General features: G+C 34.2%; 2 protein-coding genes across 4 annotated transcripts in view; both read right to left on the bottom strand.

The window, feature by feature from the left end:
- Positions 1–745: 745 nt before the first annotated feature.
- LOC143345672 (proton-coupled amino acid transporter-like protein pathetic) lies at positions 746–11,920 on the bottom strand. Its single transcript, XM_076773034.1, has 7 exons — positions 11,826–11,920; positions 10,977–11,127; positions 10,384–10,590; positions 8,764–9,209; positions 2,675–2,838; positions 2,400–2,581; positions 746–817 (listed from the first exon to the last, which is right to left on the bottom strand). Exons 1-7 carry the CDS (start codon positions 11,918–11,920, stop codon positions 746–748), a joined length of 1,317 nt encoding a protein of 438 aa, XP_076629149.1.
- Positions 11,921–15,127: 3,207 nt separating this feature from the next.
- The window catches only part of Jvl (javelin-like), a 128,136-nt gene continuing 122,086 nt past the window's right edge, over positions 15,128–21,177 (bottom strand). For all 3 annotated transcript variants that reach the window (XM_076772394.1, XM_076772393.1, XM_076772395.1), the window contains one exon: positions 15,128–20,237. In XM_076772394.1, coding sequence (XP_076628509.1) covers positions 19,944–20,237 — 294 coding nt within the window. In that variant the 3' untranslated portion in view covers positions 15,128–19,943. The remainder of the gene's footprint in view (positions 20,238–21,177) is intronic.

Below are 21,177 nucleotides of genomic sequence, written 5' to 3'. Positions count from 1 at the left end.
ACAAGCTCCGAACCGAATTGAGTATTGTGGATTATTATTAAGACAACAATATATTTTCTACATAGCGTAGAATATATAATAATAATAGAAACACCACAGGTTCGAGTGAGAATACTATTACGCTGAAAAATTGTTTAAATCTAACTTTATAATTATTTTCACACTGATATTAATTTCTAATGAAGATAGTTGGTACATATCGGCATAGTGACTATATCCAGAATTGTTTGCACAAGTCGTAATTTATACGCTAAATTATTCACACGGAATCGATAAACCACATACGTTACGTTTCTCATTTTTTACAGTTTTTCTCGATGTTGTCTCATTAACGCACGAACTTATACGTCCGGGACTTAATGTCTTTCGATCGCGTTGATGTAATTATTAATACTCGTATCCTGTATCGTTACCGTGTATAAAATAATTTACAACCTATTATAGTAAATTCTAAGTGCGAAGAAAATCATTAGATAAATCACAGTTTCATTCGAATCAAAAATAAAATAATATTATGTAGAAAACCATTGCTCGAGAACTGAGCGTTCACGTTTCATTTTCAGATTCTGCAATCCTTATCCTCTAGCTTTACATTATATAATATTAAATATTACACGACGAAATTGATTTTTCCAACTAAGGTTAACGTAAAATATCTCATAATTACTAACAAATACAATGTATCGATATTTAAAATTAATTTGGTTTCCTCAAAGTTTAGTGTTATTATTTTCCATTTTGTTAATCAGCATCCTTTCATTTTCACGCCGTGATATTCTCGGACGATGGACAATATACCTTCTGCAACTCCGAAAATCTGACAAGATAAATAAAAAACCTTTATTCGACCTGAACAACTCGTTTCACGTCCATAATATTAATTCTATATTTTAATGAGTTCAAAAAAAAAAAGAAAACTTAATCTCGTATCAAAGATACTTTCTTTCCTTCGAAAATAAGGATTAACATTTCTAATTCAATTTAATTTCATTCCAAATTGGATAAAAACCAAATATGGGATAACCGAACGATAGAATATACTTTCAGTTTCATCATAATTGAAACATTTTTCGCAAATGGAAATCGATCGAGACAATATCTGGATGGTGAAATACGGAGGCTTAATATCCAAGCGAAACCAATTTCAGAGCAATTTCCTTGTGTCTCGTTAAACATTGGATAGCGTTTACGTCGAGCTAAATTATAGATCGAGTTTCATATTTTACAATCTACGCGAAGAAATGGATAATCGAAGCACGTGTTGCAAGATACTTTAGATTTTGCGGGTCTATCAGGTCGATACTTCTGTTACTTTACGCGTACGATAATAATATAATGAAACATTGTCGAACGATATTCATATTTTTAAAGACTGGTGCAACTACTGTGCAGACAGACAATGGATACGTATTGCTGAAATCAAAATTTGTTATCTCCCTTTCCCAACGAAATTGATGTTTCACAATTATTGTGTTGTAAGCTTCCTAAGGATATCTGCTGGTAAACTGATAATGTTCTACGCCATAGTTCATACAATAATCACCTGAAGATCTGAAAGTTGACACTCTCTTTCAAGGTTCGATACTCTTATCTCATTATCAAGAAGACGATGCTCAACTTTCCTGAATAATAAAAAGTGGACTGATGCAATTTTAAGGACAATTTTCAAATGTTTCCTTACAGTAAAATGAATTTTAATCACTCTAACAAGTGTCTAATAAGTTCTTGAATTAACATAAAATAATTTAAGCTACATACTAGATATCAATATTGTTTTATCCATGTTTTTTAATTTGATTAATATTTGGATAAAATCGTATTCAAAACAAATATAATATTTTGTTATAATAAAGAGGATAAAAAATACCAATCGAAAATAAAATATGCTACCCTATAATTTGTTTAATATTTTGGCAAATACGCTATTATTTTGTTATTAACTTATTTTAATTAACTCTACACTGCTCATTTCCAGGATCAGAATCGTCGAAAGAAATTATGAAAATCAATTTACTCTTTTCTTAGACAACGCTTTCATCACCAGAATTTGACGAACTAATATTACGCTTAGTTAAAGCCATAAAATCAACGAGTATAGATTTGCAGAGGATTACTTGTGTGAAGATTATACGCGATCATTGCAATGTAATAAAAGTAGTATTTGCTAAACGTTGGTATATTTACGAAATAATGATAGAGGAAACAAAGCAGTTAAAAGATAATTCTTAATCTGTTAGAAGAAGGTACATTGTAAGCAAATGACACCTTATCGAAGTGTATAAAAATTAAGAAAACATCTGCGACTGACTGTTTTATGTATTGCAACCTAATATAAATAAGTTTTAGAAATTTAGACGAATAATTTCGTTATGTAAATTACGTCGATTTTCGATACGTACCAATAAGAGCATCCAGATGAAGGAAATGCTGATATTCTTTGCTAAAAGGAACCGTGTACTTCTTTCCCACTTTGTCGTTGTTTCTATTACTGTGGGAATTAATAACATCACGGTGGTCATGCTTATAGCTGCAAGAAGTCCGAGCAATGGAACCATAATCGGGACCGCGATGGCCAATATTGCTGTGAATTAATTTAAGAAGAACGAAAATACCGAGTAAAATATATGATCGTTAAGTATAACAAAGAATTTCTCATTAAATTAACTCCGCTTACTTGTTGCAAGCACTGCACCCAAACGAAACATAAATTTGCCATAACTATGGGAGTTGAATTTCGACTCGATCATCGGCCATAATACCGAGTATGGCACGTAATAAGCTATTCCAAGCGAGAAGAAGACGGAAATAGAAATGGCTATTTTTACAAGTTGCGCGAGTCTGTAATAACAATAATTTTAATATAAAATTTTATACAAACATCATGATTTTTTATGAGGTTTTTATAAGAAATAAATTGTACTTGTTATAGTTTCTCCGATTCTATTTGATTATTGGTGCACGCCCATTAATAATCGAAAGAAAGTTATAAAACGTGATAATACGTTACGAATATGAATAATTGATTTCATTTCTACGACGGAAATTCCTTTTATTCGTTTCAGAAATAATGAGAGGCAAAGTGCACAGATAACTACGTGCTTACACTTTCGTTTATTAATGTATGGAAACACGTCACGTTTAAAAGTATTTGCAGATTATATTACAAAATGATATTTCTGATGAGTCTAAGCAAGGACTTGGAACTTGCGCTGATTGTAATTTGTAAAAATGCACTTTAGTTGCATCTCGCGATAAAGAATATGCTTATCGAACGTTTTCTACATTTGAATACGATCAAAGTGGAATTTCTTTATCCATGTTCTCATAATTTCCGTGTTATGGATGAAATTGAACGTACAATCGAAAGAAAAATGGTGGAATCAACGACAATTGAAAATTTTATATTAACTGCAATGCAAAAATTTAGTAACGAAAGGAGTAGTATTTTATATTACAATTTTAAACTATTCAGTGATATAATTTTTTCAAAATCTCGAAATTCTGTGACTGGTGTACATCTTCATTTTTATATAGCTATTGCAACCCACGTAATTTCTTAAAAATAAATTACTGTACAGAGTTTTATTTCGTTCATATTTTAAAATCAAATAAAGTGATATTTATAATTTTTCAGCTGAAACAAATCACAAAACTTCTGAAGCTCGTTATATTATACTCACTAAATTAAATGAAAGTTTCAATCGTGATCATGATTTATTAAGAAATTAATATTTACGAAAATACGTGTACAGAAATAGAATTAAACGATGTTTGTTTGGCTGTTACGAACTCGTGGCCCCTCGAATTAATTATGCCAATGGTAGGAGTTTTAACTCGACGGTAATTCCTATCGATCGCTATCAATGATCGAAACATTTTCGACATTGCGTTTCTCTATCTACAGCGATATTCAATTTTAATCGAACGACTTTTCTCGCGCGATACAAGATCGGTAATAGATTGTGTCCAAGAGTTCCGATAGTCATTTAATGCGACATTGATCGATGTGTTTTTAATACCGGGCGCTTAAAAGGCTCTAGTCGATCCTCCCGATCTACGATAATTGCGTTCCAAAAAATTCGACGAACTTAAATAAGCAACAAACTTGGAATTGCGTTTCCAGTCAAGGTTCACGAGATCCTCCGATCTCGCTAGAAGTGTTTCCGCGAGTGCTATCCATCCTTACCTCGAATTACAATATTCGTGCAATGAATAAAATTTTTATTCATTTTCCTTCCATATTAAAAAAAAAAGAAACACAGGAAATATTTATTCAACTATTTTACGTAAATGCTTTCTTTAAAATATTCAACTTTAAATATTGGTTCTAATTACATATTTTTATTCTGTGAATTTCTTAAATTTCAAAGTGAATGGAGAAACAAATTTAGTAGATATCGATGCGAAAAGAACCATTGTGAAATGTGTACATTTTTTAATTCTCGGTTTGCTTTTAAGAATTGCAAAAATCCGTTTGATTCGTTCTGTCTAGTTCCTCGAACGCGCGAAGGAAATTTCATTGATCGGTAATTATCAGCGCGGACGAATAAGTTGTTTGTTCAAAGTGCACCGAAAGTGGAAAACGTTCAATGGAATGTAGCGCATACACACGTGCGTGTATACAAATAACAAAGCGACGCTAGATAAGGAAGTTTGCACGATAAGGAACATCGTCGGGCGCGTGTAAATAGTGATATTGAGATTCTCGAGAGACTCATGCACGCGGCCTAGATACCAGACAAGTGGACAGATCGATGACAAATGAACCGACATCGTTTTCTAATCCGATCCAAGGCGAGAATACCGCAAATTTGGAAACAATTTTCGAATAACTTTTATTTTACTAGACCATACTCGAATAACAAATAACGTAGAAAAATTAAACTGTGACAATCGTTCGATGGGCAATTAAAATTTTTATTTTTATTTGACGACCAGTTTACTTGTACAAGTGTTCTTTATTTATGACTCGACGTGAAATTACGAATAATTATTGATATTATCGTGAAATTCTCTGGATGATCTTTGTACAACTGTTTCTTTTCTGGTTTCGAGAGTCTTTAACATTTTTAAAAAATAGAAAAACATGTTTCGGTATTGCCTTCTATATTTTTAATCGTTAGTAGTATTCCAGTTGCTATTTTGGTCGATGTCATAAACGATAATGATTCGATCTATACCCAAATCTCGTAAAATTAGATGTCATCAAAATCGAAGATCATGGTGTTGGAACGACTACCAAAAGTATAGTTAACGAGTCAAGAACACGAACAAAAGTCTGGTGCAAAACAAAGAAGACGTTTCAAGAACATTATCGACGATGGAAACTTACGGTAGCATACAGTGAGTATTGCAAATGGCGTAATCGCCTGTCAATTCCGAGTAATTCGCTTCTAAGCTCGCCATATATCAATCTCTCGTTCAAATATTCAGAGTGTAATAAACGACAATAATAATAAAAATCAAGTTCGATGTACAAGCTGATAAATGCTCAGTGCAGCGGATTAATTAAATCCTAGTACATAATCCTAATTTCTATTAAACGTCTTAATCGACCGATATCAATCTGCAAAGTACTGCTTCCTGTACTCAACCTTCTGTTTGATCGTTTAACAATTACAAATAGTACCGATGGAATGTGCAAATTAAATCACGTCAAATGTCGTACATTAGTTTTTCAAAAACTGTTGAAAATGAAATTAACAAAGTTTTTCTTTATTCTAACACCTCAAAGGTGAATCTATTTTATTAAGTTTTCTTTTCGACTTGTGAAAAAGGACAGTATTGTTATTTTAAATTTAGTCTGCGCCCTTTTAGATTCGTCACTGCACTAAGCTACTAAGAAGGATAATATTAATTGCTGTTATCTAAAAATTCGATAATTCGAAACTAAGGAAAATAATAAAGTTCAACAAATGTTTCATGCAAACTTTTCGAAGGGGATTAATACTGTGCAACAGACTAATGACGCAGTAAGAATGACTATACAAATTTTCGTATACTTTGCAACATTAGATTACTTCAAACATTTGCGTCACGTATCTTTTCGAGAACGACATTAACAAAATAAAATGATGAAATGGTGTAGACTGAGTATTATTTATTTATGAGTGAAGGAACTAGGATTTACAAGGGAGGTTTCCCAGATATCCAATTAATTTTGAAAATATTTCGATTGGAACTCGAGAAATTTGATATTATAAAAATGTCGTCAAGGTCCGCCATTTCTTCGTAAATATTCTTTTAAATATTATTGAGATAGAAACAATAGCGAAATAAATTGCTAATAATTCGTGTAATAACTTTTACTATAGTACTTTAATGTTGCAAATGTCTACGTGCTCAGCGTTCGATGTCTTCTGTAAATTTCCATTGTCCGTGGACTTGGCAAATTCTGCCAATCATTCAATCAATTTTCATAGAGACGACCGCCCGGGATAACGTACCATATATTAATGTTATGTTATTAATTAAAACGATAAAGCTTATCGCACGAGATGTCTGATTACGGTGACATCGGTACCGATTTTAATAACTATGCAATAATTTCGCAAAACCGACCACGAATGTTTCTTTTGATTCAACAGGCTAATTCGATGTGAAACCTAAATTACGTCGCGACAATTATCGATTAGAAAGATATTATTCTGAACCAAATCGATTACTTTTTCTCGTCAATGGCAGATTTAAAATCCCGTTGTTAAATATTCACCTGGTGTGTATATATTCGAGTAATATTTTCACCTTGTTCGTGTTGTTTTCCTGAATTAAATGTTTCTTTTAAACTGTTGAAAATGTGGGATCCTAGATAAAATATGCTGCTCATAAACGTGACAGAAACATTGTTAAACTTTGGATTATTAGGACTCCAAGAAAAGGAGTCGTTCGATAATCTTCCTAGGGGTTTTTAAATTTTAAAGGCTCCCTATTTTGATACTAGGAATCGAGTGAGAAAGTGATGATTTCAATGACCCCTAAAAGTTTACAAAATTTTATTCTCCTCTGAAACTATCATGAATTTAGAGATTAAAGTCTACAGTTCGCAACAACTACTGTAAAATTTGATATAGGATTTGTTTCGTAAAATACCATCAGGAATACTGACACAAAAAAACAGAGACAATTAAACTATCCGTGTGTAATTTTGCTTAGAAGATATCACGGAAATTCCCCTTTGTTTGTCTGCTACTGTCAGAAATATTATTATGTGCGGAACTTCACGCAAGTAGAGGCAATATTTGCCAATGCATGGAATCTTGTCCAGATAATAATGTTTACTAAGTACCTGCTATAGTGCTGCACTAAACAATTTATCAGCTTGATTCATGAATCGCCACCTAAGTCTTTAATTAACGTAGAATTAAAGAAGCTTCGTAAGTAAATTTTTTATTTTGTTAAATATTCATGTAAGATAAAATTTGATAAAAAATTTTTCGTACAAAAGTTTATTCCTTGTTTGCATGGAATAAGAATTTGTAAATAAAAACATAGATTTCTATTTTAAAAAACCAAGGTTAGTAACCTTGAAAGCGTTCAACAAATAAAAAACAAATAAAATAATTGTATTTGTTCTTTGAAAGTGAGCAACTTTTGTATTTAAATTTTTTCCTGAAAATGTGTTGCTTTCGAAATGTTTAGATTCAAAGTTTTCAAACGAACACCCCTGTATTTATTTAATGATTCTGGAAAACTTATCGAAATAATTCTAAAATAAATTCCATCGAATTAATATACCTATTTTCGAGTTCTGAAACTGACAGCTAAAGCATATAATTTTTAATAAACCAGAGGAGACTTATGTATCGAATGTCATAGTTGTGGACAACGCGCCTTTTTCCCCACTTAGAGTTGCCACAATATTTTACAATCGTGGATTTTCCCGATCGAGTAATATTAAAAATGACTTTCGCGTGCTTCCGCGTTGAGTCAAAGTAAGCATCGCTCAACGTAAGGAAAAACTGACATGTGCGTCAGTCATTAAAACAGGATAATCGGTGCACGATGCTTTTTCTGCGTTCCATTCGGTCAAATTATCTCAAAATCAACATTCTGAAACGTGTACGACGCTTGCATAAAATAAAGTGGGAAAATGTTCTGCAAATCCAATCACAGGATTAACTCCTCGTTCGTTTTGTTAATATTCTGTGATTAGGCTAGTCTAATATTAGCTCGACTACTTTTTCTGTAAGTGCCAACAATTAATCGTGAATAGTGTTATTTTGTCAAATATCTGGAATCTTTATTTTTAAATCGAACTAAAATCTAGACTAACCTAAACTCAATCAGATGATTAACACTCTCCTCGTTCATTTTGTTAATGTTTTGTGATGAGACTAGTCTAATTTTTAGCTCGACTACTTTTTCGGTAAATGCCAACAGTTAATTGTGAATAGTGTTATTTTGTCAAATATCTGCAATCTTTATTTTCAAATCGAGCTAAAACCTAGAGTAACTCAAACCAAATTAGATGATTAACACTCTGCTCGTTCGTTTTGTTAATATTCCGTTATTAGGTTCAGGCTAGTCTAATTTTTAGCTCGACTACTTTTTCTGTAAATGCCAACAATTAATTGTGAATAGTGTCATTTTGCCAAATATCTGCAATCTTTTCCCCCAAATCGACTGCTGTAATATTTATAGACGAGTATATGTTTTAAGTAAATTTTAAATGCTCAATTCTGTTCCACCATAGCCTCCCCCATAATTCGTGAACCTGAATGATTGGATGGAAGTGTCTAGAAATATGAAATGGAATTCACTCACATTTCCTTGTTCGGTAGATTCTTGATCACCGTGTCGCAGGTGTCGTTCATGTATTTGTTGTAACCGAGGAAGCCAAATATCGTGTACATGCAGGTATTAAACAACATGTTGAACGTTACTATCCATGGCAAATGGAGCGGATTCTTCATCGAGTTCTCCAACGGCATGCACAGGGTCACGTTGTGCAGACCGTACAGCATCAAGTTGCAATACATCGGCACAGGCATCACGTGCGTGAACGCCTGCAGCCTTCCAGGATCGGGAATATCGTCGAGCAGATAATAAAAGGCGATGCAAATGCTCACGAGCATGAATAGAAAACCCACTATGGAAAATGGTGTCAGGTACGCCAGGTTCGGGACGAAACCGAGTCCACAGGCGAAAGGGAACAGGGCCAATATGTAGATTCGCACATCCATTTCGAAACCGGAAAGGAACTCGATCACCTGGGACACAAACTCGACTTATACTTTCGTTGGGCCAAGACAAAACACAATTTCGAGAGCTCCTTTTCAATTTTTGTACAAAATACCTCGAAGGGCCATCGAATTAGGTCCACGCTAAATTTCTAACCTTTTCAATGCTTCTATTTATTAAATATTAATTTCTGGTATGCTACGTATACACTGTTTTTCATTAGATTTTATTTTTTATTAGATTCGCGTTGAGTGAATTTTTTAGTGACGAGAGAAAAGAATGATAGTAAAATATAAACCAATTTCTGAGTATGGATAGTAATTTTGATATGTAAGAAAAATTTGAGCAGTCGAAGGCGATTTGCAATTTATAACGCGATATTATAATTGGAAAACAGAATTTTCCAGAGTGGACTGAATTCCATGGACTTTAAATAAGTAAAATGAGAAATATTTAATAAAAATAGAAAATTTTATCAATGAGAATATAGTAGTATACCATTTATCCGCCATATCTCGTTGTAAATAGTTATGGTAATTATTTAGAAAATCATATAATTAAAGTGTTTGGGTAAACTACTACAAGTTTGTGCACTGTAATTTAAGTGAAATATTTTTTGTTTTTTGGTTTACCTGGGTTTAGAATATTTATGAGTATTCTTAACTGAAAATGTTCTAAGAAAAAGAAGGAAGGTCGAATGGCAGTTTTCGTTTGTCATTGGTAAAGGCATTAAATCGCTCGAACAATAATATTTAAGTAGCTCAAAGGAGTTTAAACGAAACTTTTTACGTATTCCGAAAGTGGTTTTGTAAATGCAACGCGAGTAGAACTGCGGTCGCAGATGTCTTCTCGATATGCATCGGCGAATCGATCGAAATAAAAAGTATTCGATACGAGCACGAGGCTGTATTTCGCAATTATAAACGGAAAGTTTTGCACAGAATTCATCGTGAATTTGTATTATTTACAAAGAGTGTAATCTTTAATAATAAATCGGATGACACATGAAAACTAAATCTCTTGAAACATCTCACAACGTGGTTTTTGGACTTTTACTGTTTCTCGAGGATACAAAAATGAAAGTTACTAATTTTTTAGAAAATGTAAACTATCGTTCATTTCGTCGATAGACTATGAAAAATCGTTCGAGCGACCTCAGCCTGAATCCGTCGACGGAAAAGGACGTTAAGGCTTGTTGCTCACTTGCTGAAAAGAGGTGGACACGTAGAGCATGTATATCACGGCAGCCTGGAAGTGAACGATGCAGACGAAAATGTTGGTAAAAATGCCGAAAATTTTCCCATACTTTCGAATCCACGGAGGACCGCTCTGAAACGAGACCTCAGCCGTTTTGGCGAAATCCAGCATCGGTATGCGATTGCGCCTACATAACACCTGAGAGTTTCGCACCTGCATTCAAAGAACTCGTTTTTAGACACGATCTCACCACTGTTCGATTCTTTCTACAATTAACGCTCTGCAAACATTGGAACCGAGGAAGAAAACGATCGCTGGAAATCGTGCAACTTTTATCATTGCAACGTCACCAGACATTTTCATTTTTATATTTGTCGATTTTGTGTTTAAAACGATAGTGAAATTGGTTTCATTGATAAAATAAAAATAAAAGTAAATCTCGACTGGTGATCATCGATTGGGGTTGCCAATTCATGATCGAATAATAACAGTAAATAATACACCTTGAACTATCCAATAGTTTTTAATATTTAACTGACCGATAAAAATAATTTTATTAAACCGTAATAAAATTAAAAATGTAAATCTGAGTTACTTACCAATCCCACAACTGTGTGGGTACACAAGAAGCCTATAAAAATACTGCAGATTATTGACATCACGTAGCCGGTTCTTCTGAATCCATTTGGCAAGATGAGCATCCCGTTTCCGACCGAGGCTTTCAGCAAATGCATCATTGCAGCGAAATCTCTGAAAAAAGAATTTTGCAATTCAGAAATAACACGATACTTGCACGCATAAAATAAGGTCAACATCGCATTAACCGATCAAATTCTTTTTATAAAACATAAAATAAAAGGCTTCGATATGTTAATTTAGTAATCACTCGATTCAATATCAAATTTGGTACACAAATAAATTTTCTACTGAATACACAGTCGTTCCTTTTTGGAGCACCTGTTTCGTCCCACACATTGTCAATTTGAATCATTGAACATCAACTAACAGACAAGAACCTAACTTGCATCTATCTTAAAAATATTTATTTCAACATACTCCACCGAATCGTTACAATTATTACGTTATTCTTACCGTTTACTTTGTATGATTCTAAATAAATACAAATGTGAGATTTACTTTTCCCCTCTCTTCAGTCTAACCGTTAATAAACGTAAACTTTCCTCGAATAATAAACGTTATCCAAAACATAATACCGTAAACATTGTTTCTTTCCCCGTTGGGCTCGCTAAAACGTTAACTAAATTTTAATGCGACGTACGGGGACTCTTTTTCGCCCGACTGTGTTTAAAATTCTCGCTGCAACCAGATCTCGTTGCGAGTCGAGGCACAACGCGATGTCATTGTTCATTGCTTGTCAAAGGCGTATGTGGAAACACCGATTCGACGTTAGAGGGAAAAGAAAACCGTGGAAAATGTGACTTTATTACGTGGTCAGGGGTCCTGGGGGACGATGGGCGATGGGATCGTAATCCTCTTCCGCGTCCCCGTCCGCGGTTTCCGTGCTTCTCGCCTTGGAGAACATATCATCGGGAAGGAACGCAAATAAACGGCGTTACGAAGTGGGTCTCGCGAAGCCTCACTTGTCGGCCATATCACGAGTTCCGAAGAACTCCGCAAGGTCCTTCCCCCCCTTCGATGAAATATCCGGAAGTTTCGTTCCTGGACTTCCAACGATGTCCGACAGGTGAAGGCGACTGAATTTTAATCGACGACCTCGTGCACCGCCGTGCAATAACAGAGTTCCGTAGCTTGACCTGAGACGATTCTAGCTGAGAAGATTCAACAACGAACAACCATACTTGTCCCCTGCACAGAGTTTTTTAGCGTAAAATCTGCGCTGAGTTATTAATTAACGCGTCGATCGCAAAGACTTTCGCAGCGTAGAGTGTTTTGAAGAGACTAGGGAATAATTATTATAGCATTCTATTTCTTTTTTTTAAATGCCTGGGTCCCCGAGGATCTCTAACTGGACTGTTGTTTGTCTATAAAAATTATTTAATTTTAATTATTATTCATTTATTCACGGGAAAAAGAGATAATACGATCACAGAAATTTTATACGATCTTCCACAACAGCAATATTTTGAAAAGACAAGGAAGAATTATTATAGTATTCTATTTTCTTTTTTTATGTTCCTGAGTTCTCGAGGATCTTTAACTGGACTAGTTATTTAACAATCAAAATTATTTAATCTCAATTATTATTAATTTATTCAGGGGGAAAAAAGTAATACAATCGCAGAAATTTTATACGATCTTCCACAACAGCAGTATTTTGAAAAGACAAGGAAGAATTATTATAGTATTCTATTTTCTTTTTTTATGTTCCTGAGTTCTCGAGGATCTTTAACCGAACTTGTTATTTATCTATCGAAATTATTTAACCTTTTTATTTATTTATTCACGGGGCCTCTAGTACAAATAGAAGTAATGTGTAGGGAAAAGTAAAATAAAATTTATGTAAATATTTATGTCAATAACCGGGGAACCTGAGCACCTACTTTATTCGAATAAGTAAGATATAAAATAATGATTTTGCTTCCACGTTTTTAAAGATTTTCAGCAAAAAGATACTTACTATTATAATATAATCCGACACTGAAGTTGTCCTTGACTCTCAATAGTATTAATATTGAATTACCTTTGACAGAGCGGCAAACAGAATATTATCCTATATCGTACAAGCATAAACTATGTGAAACTTTATGGTAATTAAAAAACAAATAGTACGAACTTATTATAGAATACGTACGTAACAAGGTGCTAGTCTTATTTCTTTTGTCAGCTTAATTACTCTAATTGTACCTCGAATCGAATGCAAGCTACGATATTGGATTTAGCGAAATCCGTACTTTTATCGTCGTGTTTTGTAATCGACTTTTATTTATCGTGTCCTTCGCTGCTCTGGCATCTGTGGACATTGAAAGAATTTCCTTGTCGAACACGGTTTCTGCTTCAACTTCCAGACAACCTCAACTATCGTCTAACTTTATTCTCCATTTCTGTGACGTATATTTTGCAACGTGATTCACAGTCTTTTTATACAATATTGAATCGAAACGAACTGAACGATAAACTAAACTTTTTGTCACTTTTTTTGTGGAAAGAATTTAAATGTACAGAGAATCTGACGATTTTCAAATTTTATTAGCAGATAAGCCAAGTATAATTTTTGATTGGAATTTGGTAAAATTATAGAGATGGAAATATCTTTCAAAAACAGTGAATTGTAACACCTAACATAACACCATCAAATTATGGATTTGTAATTATTTCTTTTTTTTCAAAAGTAAGTTCGATTAAGGAAGCTTACGATTCTTGCATATAATATTCATTTATAATATCCCCTTCTTATAGATAAGTATATATGTTGTTTACAACTCGAAGAATTTTGTAAAACGAATTTCTACAGTGATTCTAAATTTCTTAAAACGATGCAATTTGAATACAATCGATGACGGTTTGAAATATAATCATTTATGATTATCATAAAGATTAACTTTGGTATCTAGACAGCTTTCTCAAAAAATGACAGATTGCTAAAAGAAGCGTAGAAAAGCCATTCAAAAAATGTAATCGATCCAAACACAAGTACTTTTTCTAATAAGATATTAATACATTTATTGTTTCTTGGCACATGTAACTACGCTTAAGCTAATTTATTTAAATATAAAATATGGTATTAATGTCTACAAAAATATTCGTTACAATCCCTGCAGACATGTACCATATTCTAATATGTTATTCATGAAGTTCCTTAAATTCATGAAATAATTATTACTTACCGAATCTGATTATTAAACCATGATGCAAGATAACCTTAATAAATATTTAAACATTACAAATATGGCATGACGATGTGGACTACACTAAGGGAACTTCAATAATCTGAAGATAGTTGCATTAAATTCATATAACACAATTTCAAACGCGAAATATTTTTAAATTATATATTATTAAATATATTTTTAAAAAGAAATACTCACCTGTAGAAAAATATTAAGAATATTTCGAACGTGCCATTATTGATAACTGAATAGACACAAAAATATTTCATTCGTTAAATTATTATAATAATGACAAATTCTAAAATATCTGCTCCGCGAGAATAAATTTTGAAAAGGTCCCCACTAGTAAACAAAACATAAATTCAAATAAAATTAAGAAAAGAAGCACCTATTTTTCTTGATCCCTGATTAAGCTATTAAAATCGATAGAATCTCATTTATCCCACCATTAATATTTACCAGCATTAATATAAATAAACATAATGAAATTCAAGAGATGCTTCGACAAAATACAGTCTGATCATGCGTTTGTAATTACACGGTAATTACTACTTACGCATTAATCATTAAATCGTGTAATACTGTACAATCACGTTGAAATCATAACAGAAAATTAGGTAATCAGATTACATTTTCCACGACTCTGCTTGCAATGCGTATATTTAACTAATTAAATCCAATTTCACTATATTCAAACCTACGAAAACAACTGTAATTTGCAAATAATAGAGGCAGTCGATAATTTTTCATTTCTAAGACCTACGACTAGAAAATCTAAAAACAAACAAATTTGCTAAATCTCTTAGATCCCTTGAAAAAAAAATGTAAAATTATTAAAAAAATAAAAACTGGAAGCACGAATGAAACACGACTGTCAATGTATCGCACAAACCAAAACGACCGGAAGTGTAATCGCGAACAGAAAAGGGAACACGCTCTCGCTACGTAATATCGTATTTATTAATCGAATCACATTATCGCAGATATCGTTTACACAGATTTTTCTGTACATTAAACTAACTTTAAATAATTCACGATTTCGTACGTATATACATATACAAATGATGACGGTGTGTCGGTAATAAAACAATAGTCAATGTGAACCCGAGCGCGATGGCGCGGGCCGACCAACGAGTAAGCTAGGATCAAGTATAATACAACGACGATAAAACAACTATCATCGAGAAAAAGGAAGCTGCTAACGTCGGCGCAGTTCGCTCAACACTCTCTTTCGCTTTCGTTCTCACAGTCGTTAATTAAGGTATAAAAATAATAGCCTTCAGTCGGCACACGGAAGTCCGCCAGCTGCTCGCACGAACAATTAATTAGTATCTGAGCATTGTTATTTTTCTTTCTTCTCTTCGTCGCGTTTCCTTTTTTCTATTTTCTTTTTTTTTTCTTACGATCGTTCGTCGAACGCGACGACAAAGATGGCGGCGGCTAAGAAGAATCAAACCATCACGAGTCGAACGGCTTCGATTTTGGTTTCTGTTCGCGTAATAATAGTTAGGCACTAAAATAATAAGTAAAGTCCGTCAGTCCTATCAGTTCAGCTAAGTTAATCACATAGTTCGCGCGGTAATATTTATACAACTAGGATCACAGGTTCAGCTCTGTGATTAAACGTACGCTCGATGGTTTCGCGATCGTCGCCCTTTATCCTCACTTTTTCTTTTTTATAAATAACGAAAATTGGTTGAAGCAAGGAACTGTGTGGTACGTAGTAGTTTTCGTCGAGTCACCGTAAAGCGTTACGTTCCGACTAATGGAATCTTGTGAACCCGCAACCTGGTGTGCACTAAACGAATACATTTATAATAAAGAAAAAAAAAACGATGCTCACTCGCTTTCGAAATGTCTTTCTCCGGTCGCTTACGTCGCGCGATATTTCTCAGTCCAGCACGCGGTTTGTTTTTTTTAATCGTCGATCATTTCGGATCTTCCAAGCTTTCGAAAAGTTCGGTGTGACACGAAATAGTTTACTCAAAGGCTAAATATTTTTTAAAATCTCGAATTCAAAATATCGTAATTTAATATAATCGAACGATAAAATTTAAAGGATCTAAATGGATTTAAAAAAAATAATTACGATTTAAATACGAAAGCATTTTACAAACTTCGTTTCGGAACCCTTCGAATGCTTCGAACGATTAAGAAAAAGACTCGATTCAAATTCCAAGATTCGTAGATGTCCAACGTCGCGCGGTGAGCGAATATATAATATGGTCGTCGATATACTTTCATGTCACCACGCGTGATATGTGTGATCCTGAAAAAGCTTCTAGACAATCTACTCGTACGTTCGAACAACCCTCTTTTCTGTGCTTTGTTCGTTTTCGCGTGGTTTTTTTTCGAGTCGATACGATCAATGTTCGGTTTCCACAAACGTTCGACGACAGGCCCGCAATTCACACGCACACAATAAATAAATTATATTAATTACAACACGAAAGTTTAAACGAAAGGTACAAATGCTACATGGAATACGAGATTGTTGTTCTTTGAATTCGCAGCATGGAATGTGCTAGTGGTCGTAATGTCATCCGATGCTAATTCTTATCAACCTTCCCGCGCGTGACGCATAATTACACGAATTGGAAAATAAAAGAGCAAACTAACGATTACGTTGCAATTTGTAATCGTACTATATTTTTTTTCCATCGAAACAAAACACTAACGATCAATTAATTTGTGAGACGAATATCCCGTTTTCTATTTCGTAACTAATATTGCACTACTTTCAACAAAATCGTTGACGAATCTTCGCTTAATTCTAGCAAGTTCCAAGCGAACAGAGTTCATATTCTCGATAAAATAAATTGTATAAATTTCATTCGTAATTTCCAATTAGTTATATGGAAATATCAAAACATCAAATACTTTCTTCAAAATAGAAAACATTTCTATGCCTATATAAAAAAAAAAAATAGAAAGATATCATCTAAATTTGTTAAATGAAAGACAAGAAAATTGCGGTTAAAATAATTTAAAACGTTTGTAAAAATCTTCAACTAGAAACAAGTAACAGTCGCGAAAAGATTAATAGAATTAGCTTAGTGGATATGAACAATAAGAACATTTTCGTAACGCCGATTACAGTTACGACAAAAGTTCGATGACGATTTTTGTATCAGCGGATAGGTACAGTCTTAAGATATAAAGATACAAATGTAAAATGCACTGAAATGCACGCCTCAAAAAGTCCATTAACAGTCGATTGGAAATAAGAAACAAACATTCTTTTATGGACCGTGTATCAAGTAATCGAAAGTTTGTCGAACAAACTCATCCTTGAAGTTGGTTCTATAACTATGAATTGAATAATTGTTTAGTACATCGTACGATCTGAAAAAATTTTTTTTTTATCGAATTATAAAAATCGTTTAAAATCGACGATTCTAAAATATGAGTGATACTTTTCAAAGAATACTTGAAGTTTCGAAATTTTGTACTAAGAGGATCGGAGTTTAGCGAATACTTCGTCTGGCAAATAAATTTTGCAGAACAAATAAAATGTTTCGTGGAAGGATAATTTTCCTCGATTACGATTCATAATTATGATATATACTGCGTGGAATTCGAATTATTTCACGGTGAAACATCTATCAAATTACTCGAACGAAAGTCTACATGAATAAATGTAACAAAAGTCGCTCAACTCCGAAGAATGATCACATGTAAAGTTGCAAATAGATTTTATTATTTTAACGGTAATAAAAACGAATAACGAAATAATATAAAATATCATATATAGTTCGAGATTTAAGAATGACTAAAAAATATCAAACTATTTTCCTTCGAGCGTGAAAAAGATTTCATACTTGATACACTCGATCATAGATCATGATAATATTTAAGCTCCCGACAGCTTAAGATTTCATTCACGGGAAGTATCCATCGTCCACGACACGGAACGAGAACTAAGAAAACGATGAGTTTCGCGATGTAATTTTGTTTCTTCGTCAGTTTGTTAAAATTTCACGCTACCTTGTCAAATGTTTAAAAAGAAATTGCACTCTTACAAACGGAAAAGGACTATTTATGAATTTTACGCATCGTATGTCATTCGATACAAACAATGAACACACGTCGGTGTATCATACGTTATTTTTAATTTCTGCGTGCAAACTCATGTTTTTTTTTGCCAGTAACGCTTAAAGGCCAATTAATTTTTTTTTTGCTGTCCGTCGGTGAGTCGACAACGTATAATATGACACAATTCCATAGCGCGCGACGTATATAAATTAAACCCCGATTAATATATTCCCGCGCAATAAATCTGCACAACAAAAATGCAATCCGAGTGTGAAATGAAAGTGAAACACAATGGTTAATGAGAGATAGTACGATAGGCTGCTGTAAAAATAACTAGCACACGCGTTCTCTTTGATCGTCGATTTCTCTTTTGCATTGCAAGAATCTTGGTATTTTGAATTCGTTATTACTAATCCTCGACATCAGTTTCTGGGGAAGTAGAAATATTTTTCTTTGACTTCAGCCGAATACAAGGTTTGGGAACAAAGTCTAAACGAAAACTTATTCACTTTGTTTCGCAAAATTTCTAACGTAATATTTAAGTTTATTGAAAATATTTGCTGATTAAAAAAGTAAAGACTTTCTCCTTGGACTTATATTTTACTTAATGGAACAAATAAACTGTAGTTCAACGATTTCAATCGTCTTGTGTCGACTTATAAAAAAAAATATTATACTTATTGTATGGAGATACTTTTTCTTTCTGATGCAAATGTTTGAATTTATGCACTGTAACCCTCTGTAACCTTGTATGTCTCTGAAGTCATACTAATTAATTGTATTTTCGAAGATTTAATATAATTTTGAAGCAACAGTATGATCGAATATTTCCAAGCTTTTAATAAAAATTATAATATGATTTATATTCCACTTTCAGAATTTATCGATGGATTATAGAGGGTTTAAAATTAATTCTCTACCCCTTTCTATCATATCAAGGAAGTTGACACAATAAATAAAGAAACCAGATGCCTTGGACTAATAGACAAATCCTCAATCTGCACCCAAAGGTTAACGCTCTCGCTTGTTTACGTCTCTCGTGATGTACACAAAATTAAGTAACAGCGTAAAATCATAAGTTAAAATTTCCCAGTCCACCCCTTAAACATCCTTCTCCACTCACGCATAGCGATGGTAACGGAATCAACCAAACTCTGATCATTCTTCCTCGCATTTCGAGCACAGATTGATGGTCTCTTTAAATATACGTCAAACATCAACCTTCAACGCTACGTGTCCACTCAAAACTCACATCCTGGATACCAAAACCTACTAGCACGTTCACTATATTTTCTTCAACCTTCTGTGCTCAAAACGATATCTGCGCCAACTCAATTAAAATATTTATTCACTCTACGCCATAAAAAATGAAAATGTACGAACCAATTTACCAATGCATTCGGTTCTCGAATGTCCAGTGTGAACGTGCTAGATAAAAATCAACCGCTAACGACCGACTGCTTATTGATCATTGCTACGCTGTTGGGAGTATTATAAAAGAATCATCGACCATCGAGGATTAAGAGACTTTTTGTATACGGAAATCGAGTACAACGATGGTCGAGAACAACTGCCAGCAATGCAGCTCTCTCGCGCGTGTGTGCCTATGTAAAAATAGTTCCCCAGTGTCGATAACGACCGTCGAGAATAGAACTCTCGAGTGGACACGTAGACATAATTGCTGGTCCGACCGAACTACCAAGATTCTCTCTTAAAATCCGGTTAAAACTCGAGGGAATCGCACTCGGCGAGTGCCTCGCCGCGACGAAGGGAGAACTCGTCGGTCAAAAGGCTCTCGGGCAGCATCGCCGTGGAGTCTATGCTGTCGAAGTAGCGATGTGGCCACACCGAGCTCTGCCTGAATCGTCTGGTCGGCGAACCAATGATAAATTCCACTTTCGTGGAGCCAGTCACTGACGAGGTCTCTTGGTTCAAGGAGTCCGGGTACAGAGACGAGTCACTGTGTCGGAAGCTCCCGTTCGTCGAGCACCAGGAGCTAGGCGGTTCGGTGCAGCTCTGGAAAACATCAGTCCTCGTTAGCGTTTCGCGACCGGCGACTCCGTCTACCCGTAAATTTTTCGACTTTTCGAGACTTGCACGTAGCGTGTACTTGGACTGCGATTCACGCGGCAATTCCTCCGAGGCACAAGTACACACAAAAACCCCCCACGGTGATCAGTGCTGGTTGCGTTCTCTCACGTTTTGCTCGATACTCGCGACTACCGGCGCCACTGAACCGACGGTGGCGCTCCAAATGGGACATTTTATCGAAGAATCCCTTTTGCAATGCTCTAATGGATCTCTACGTCTTAAGAAATTAGGAAGTGTAAAAATAGAAAATATTATAACGAATTGAGATACTTCTAGTTAATAAATACAAATTATTTCCCAGCACGCGAATAAAAATGTTATTAGAAATTAACGAACAAAGTATTTTTGTGCTTCTCAAACAACTCTAAAATGAATTTTTTTTTAAATCGTAAGAAATACGTTTAAATATAAATGTGACTTGAAAAATGTCCAATTTGGCTCGGAATGAAAAGTGTAAGTCAAGTTTTTGAATATAAATCTTTGCAGTGGCGGATAGAAGCTCGTGTTATGCAGTGTCAGCTTCTTAGTGAATCTAGAAGTGGAAGGTGTTTTGGAATGGTTGTATTATTTCGATGAGTATGTGCCTTCCAGATTATCCAGGACGAGTGTGAAAATTAGATTTGTTATATGGACACTATAATAATAACTACATAAATTTTAGATTTCTAAGAAATGAACTCAGACATTTTCTCCCTTTTTCTCGTGGATCCCTCGTCTGATAAAAGATCGAATATAACGAACCAAAAGTTCGAACGATCAAAGACGCGAAGACCTATATGAACCAAAGCGAACGATCGATCGCCACTGCAAAGTGCGAGAAGAGGGATCGCGGTCGAGCGTAGTAAAATTTGACACAGTGAATTTT

Source organism: Colletes latitarsis, chromosome 9 (assembly GCF_051014445.1).
Source record: "Colletes latitarsis isolate SP2378_abdomen chromosome 9, iyColLati1, whole genome shotgun sequence".
In the NCBI taxonomy this organism is placed as follows: domain Eukaryota; kingdom Metazoa; phylum Arthropoda; class Insecta; order Hymenoptera; family Colletidae; genus Colletes; species Colletes latitarsis.
The sequence above is the reverse complement of the archived record's forward strand: the minus strand, read 5'-3'. Positions and strand labels throughout refer to the sequence as shown.

Coding starts and splice junctions, on each gene's coding strand:
- LOC143345672 (XM_076773034.1), bottom strand. CDS start 11,920: ATGTTCTCCAAGGCGAGAAGCACGGAAACCGCGGACGGGGACGCGGAA. Junction 11,128..11,825: donor CCCCCAGGACCCCTGACCAC/GTAATAAAGTCA, acceptor TTCTTTTTTCAG/AGATTTCGCTGCAATGATGC. Junction 2,582..2,674: donor GGGTGCAGTGCTTGCAACAA/GTAAGCGGAGTT, acceptor ATTAATTCACAG/CAATATTGGCCATCGCGGTC.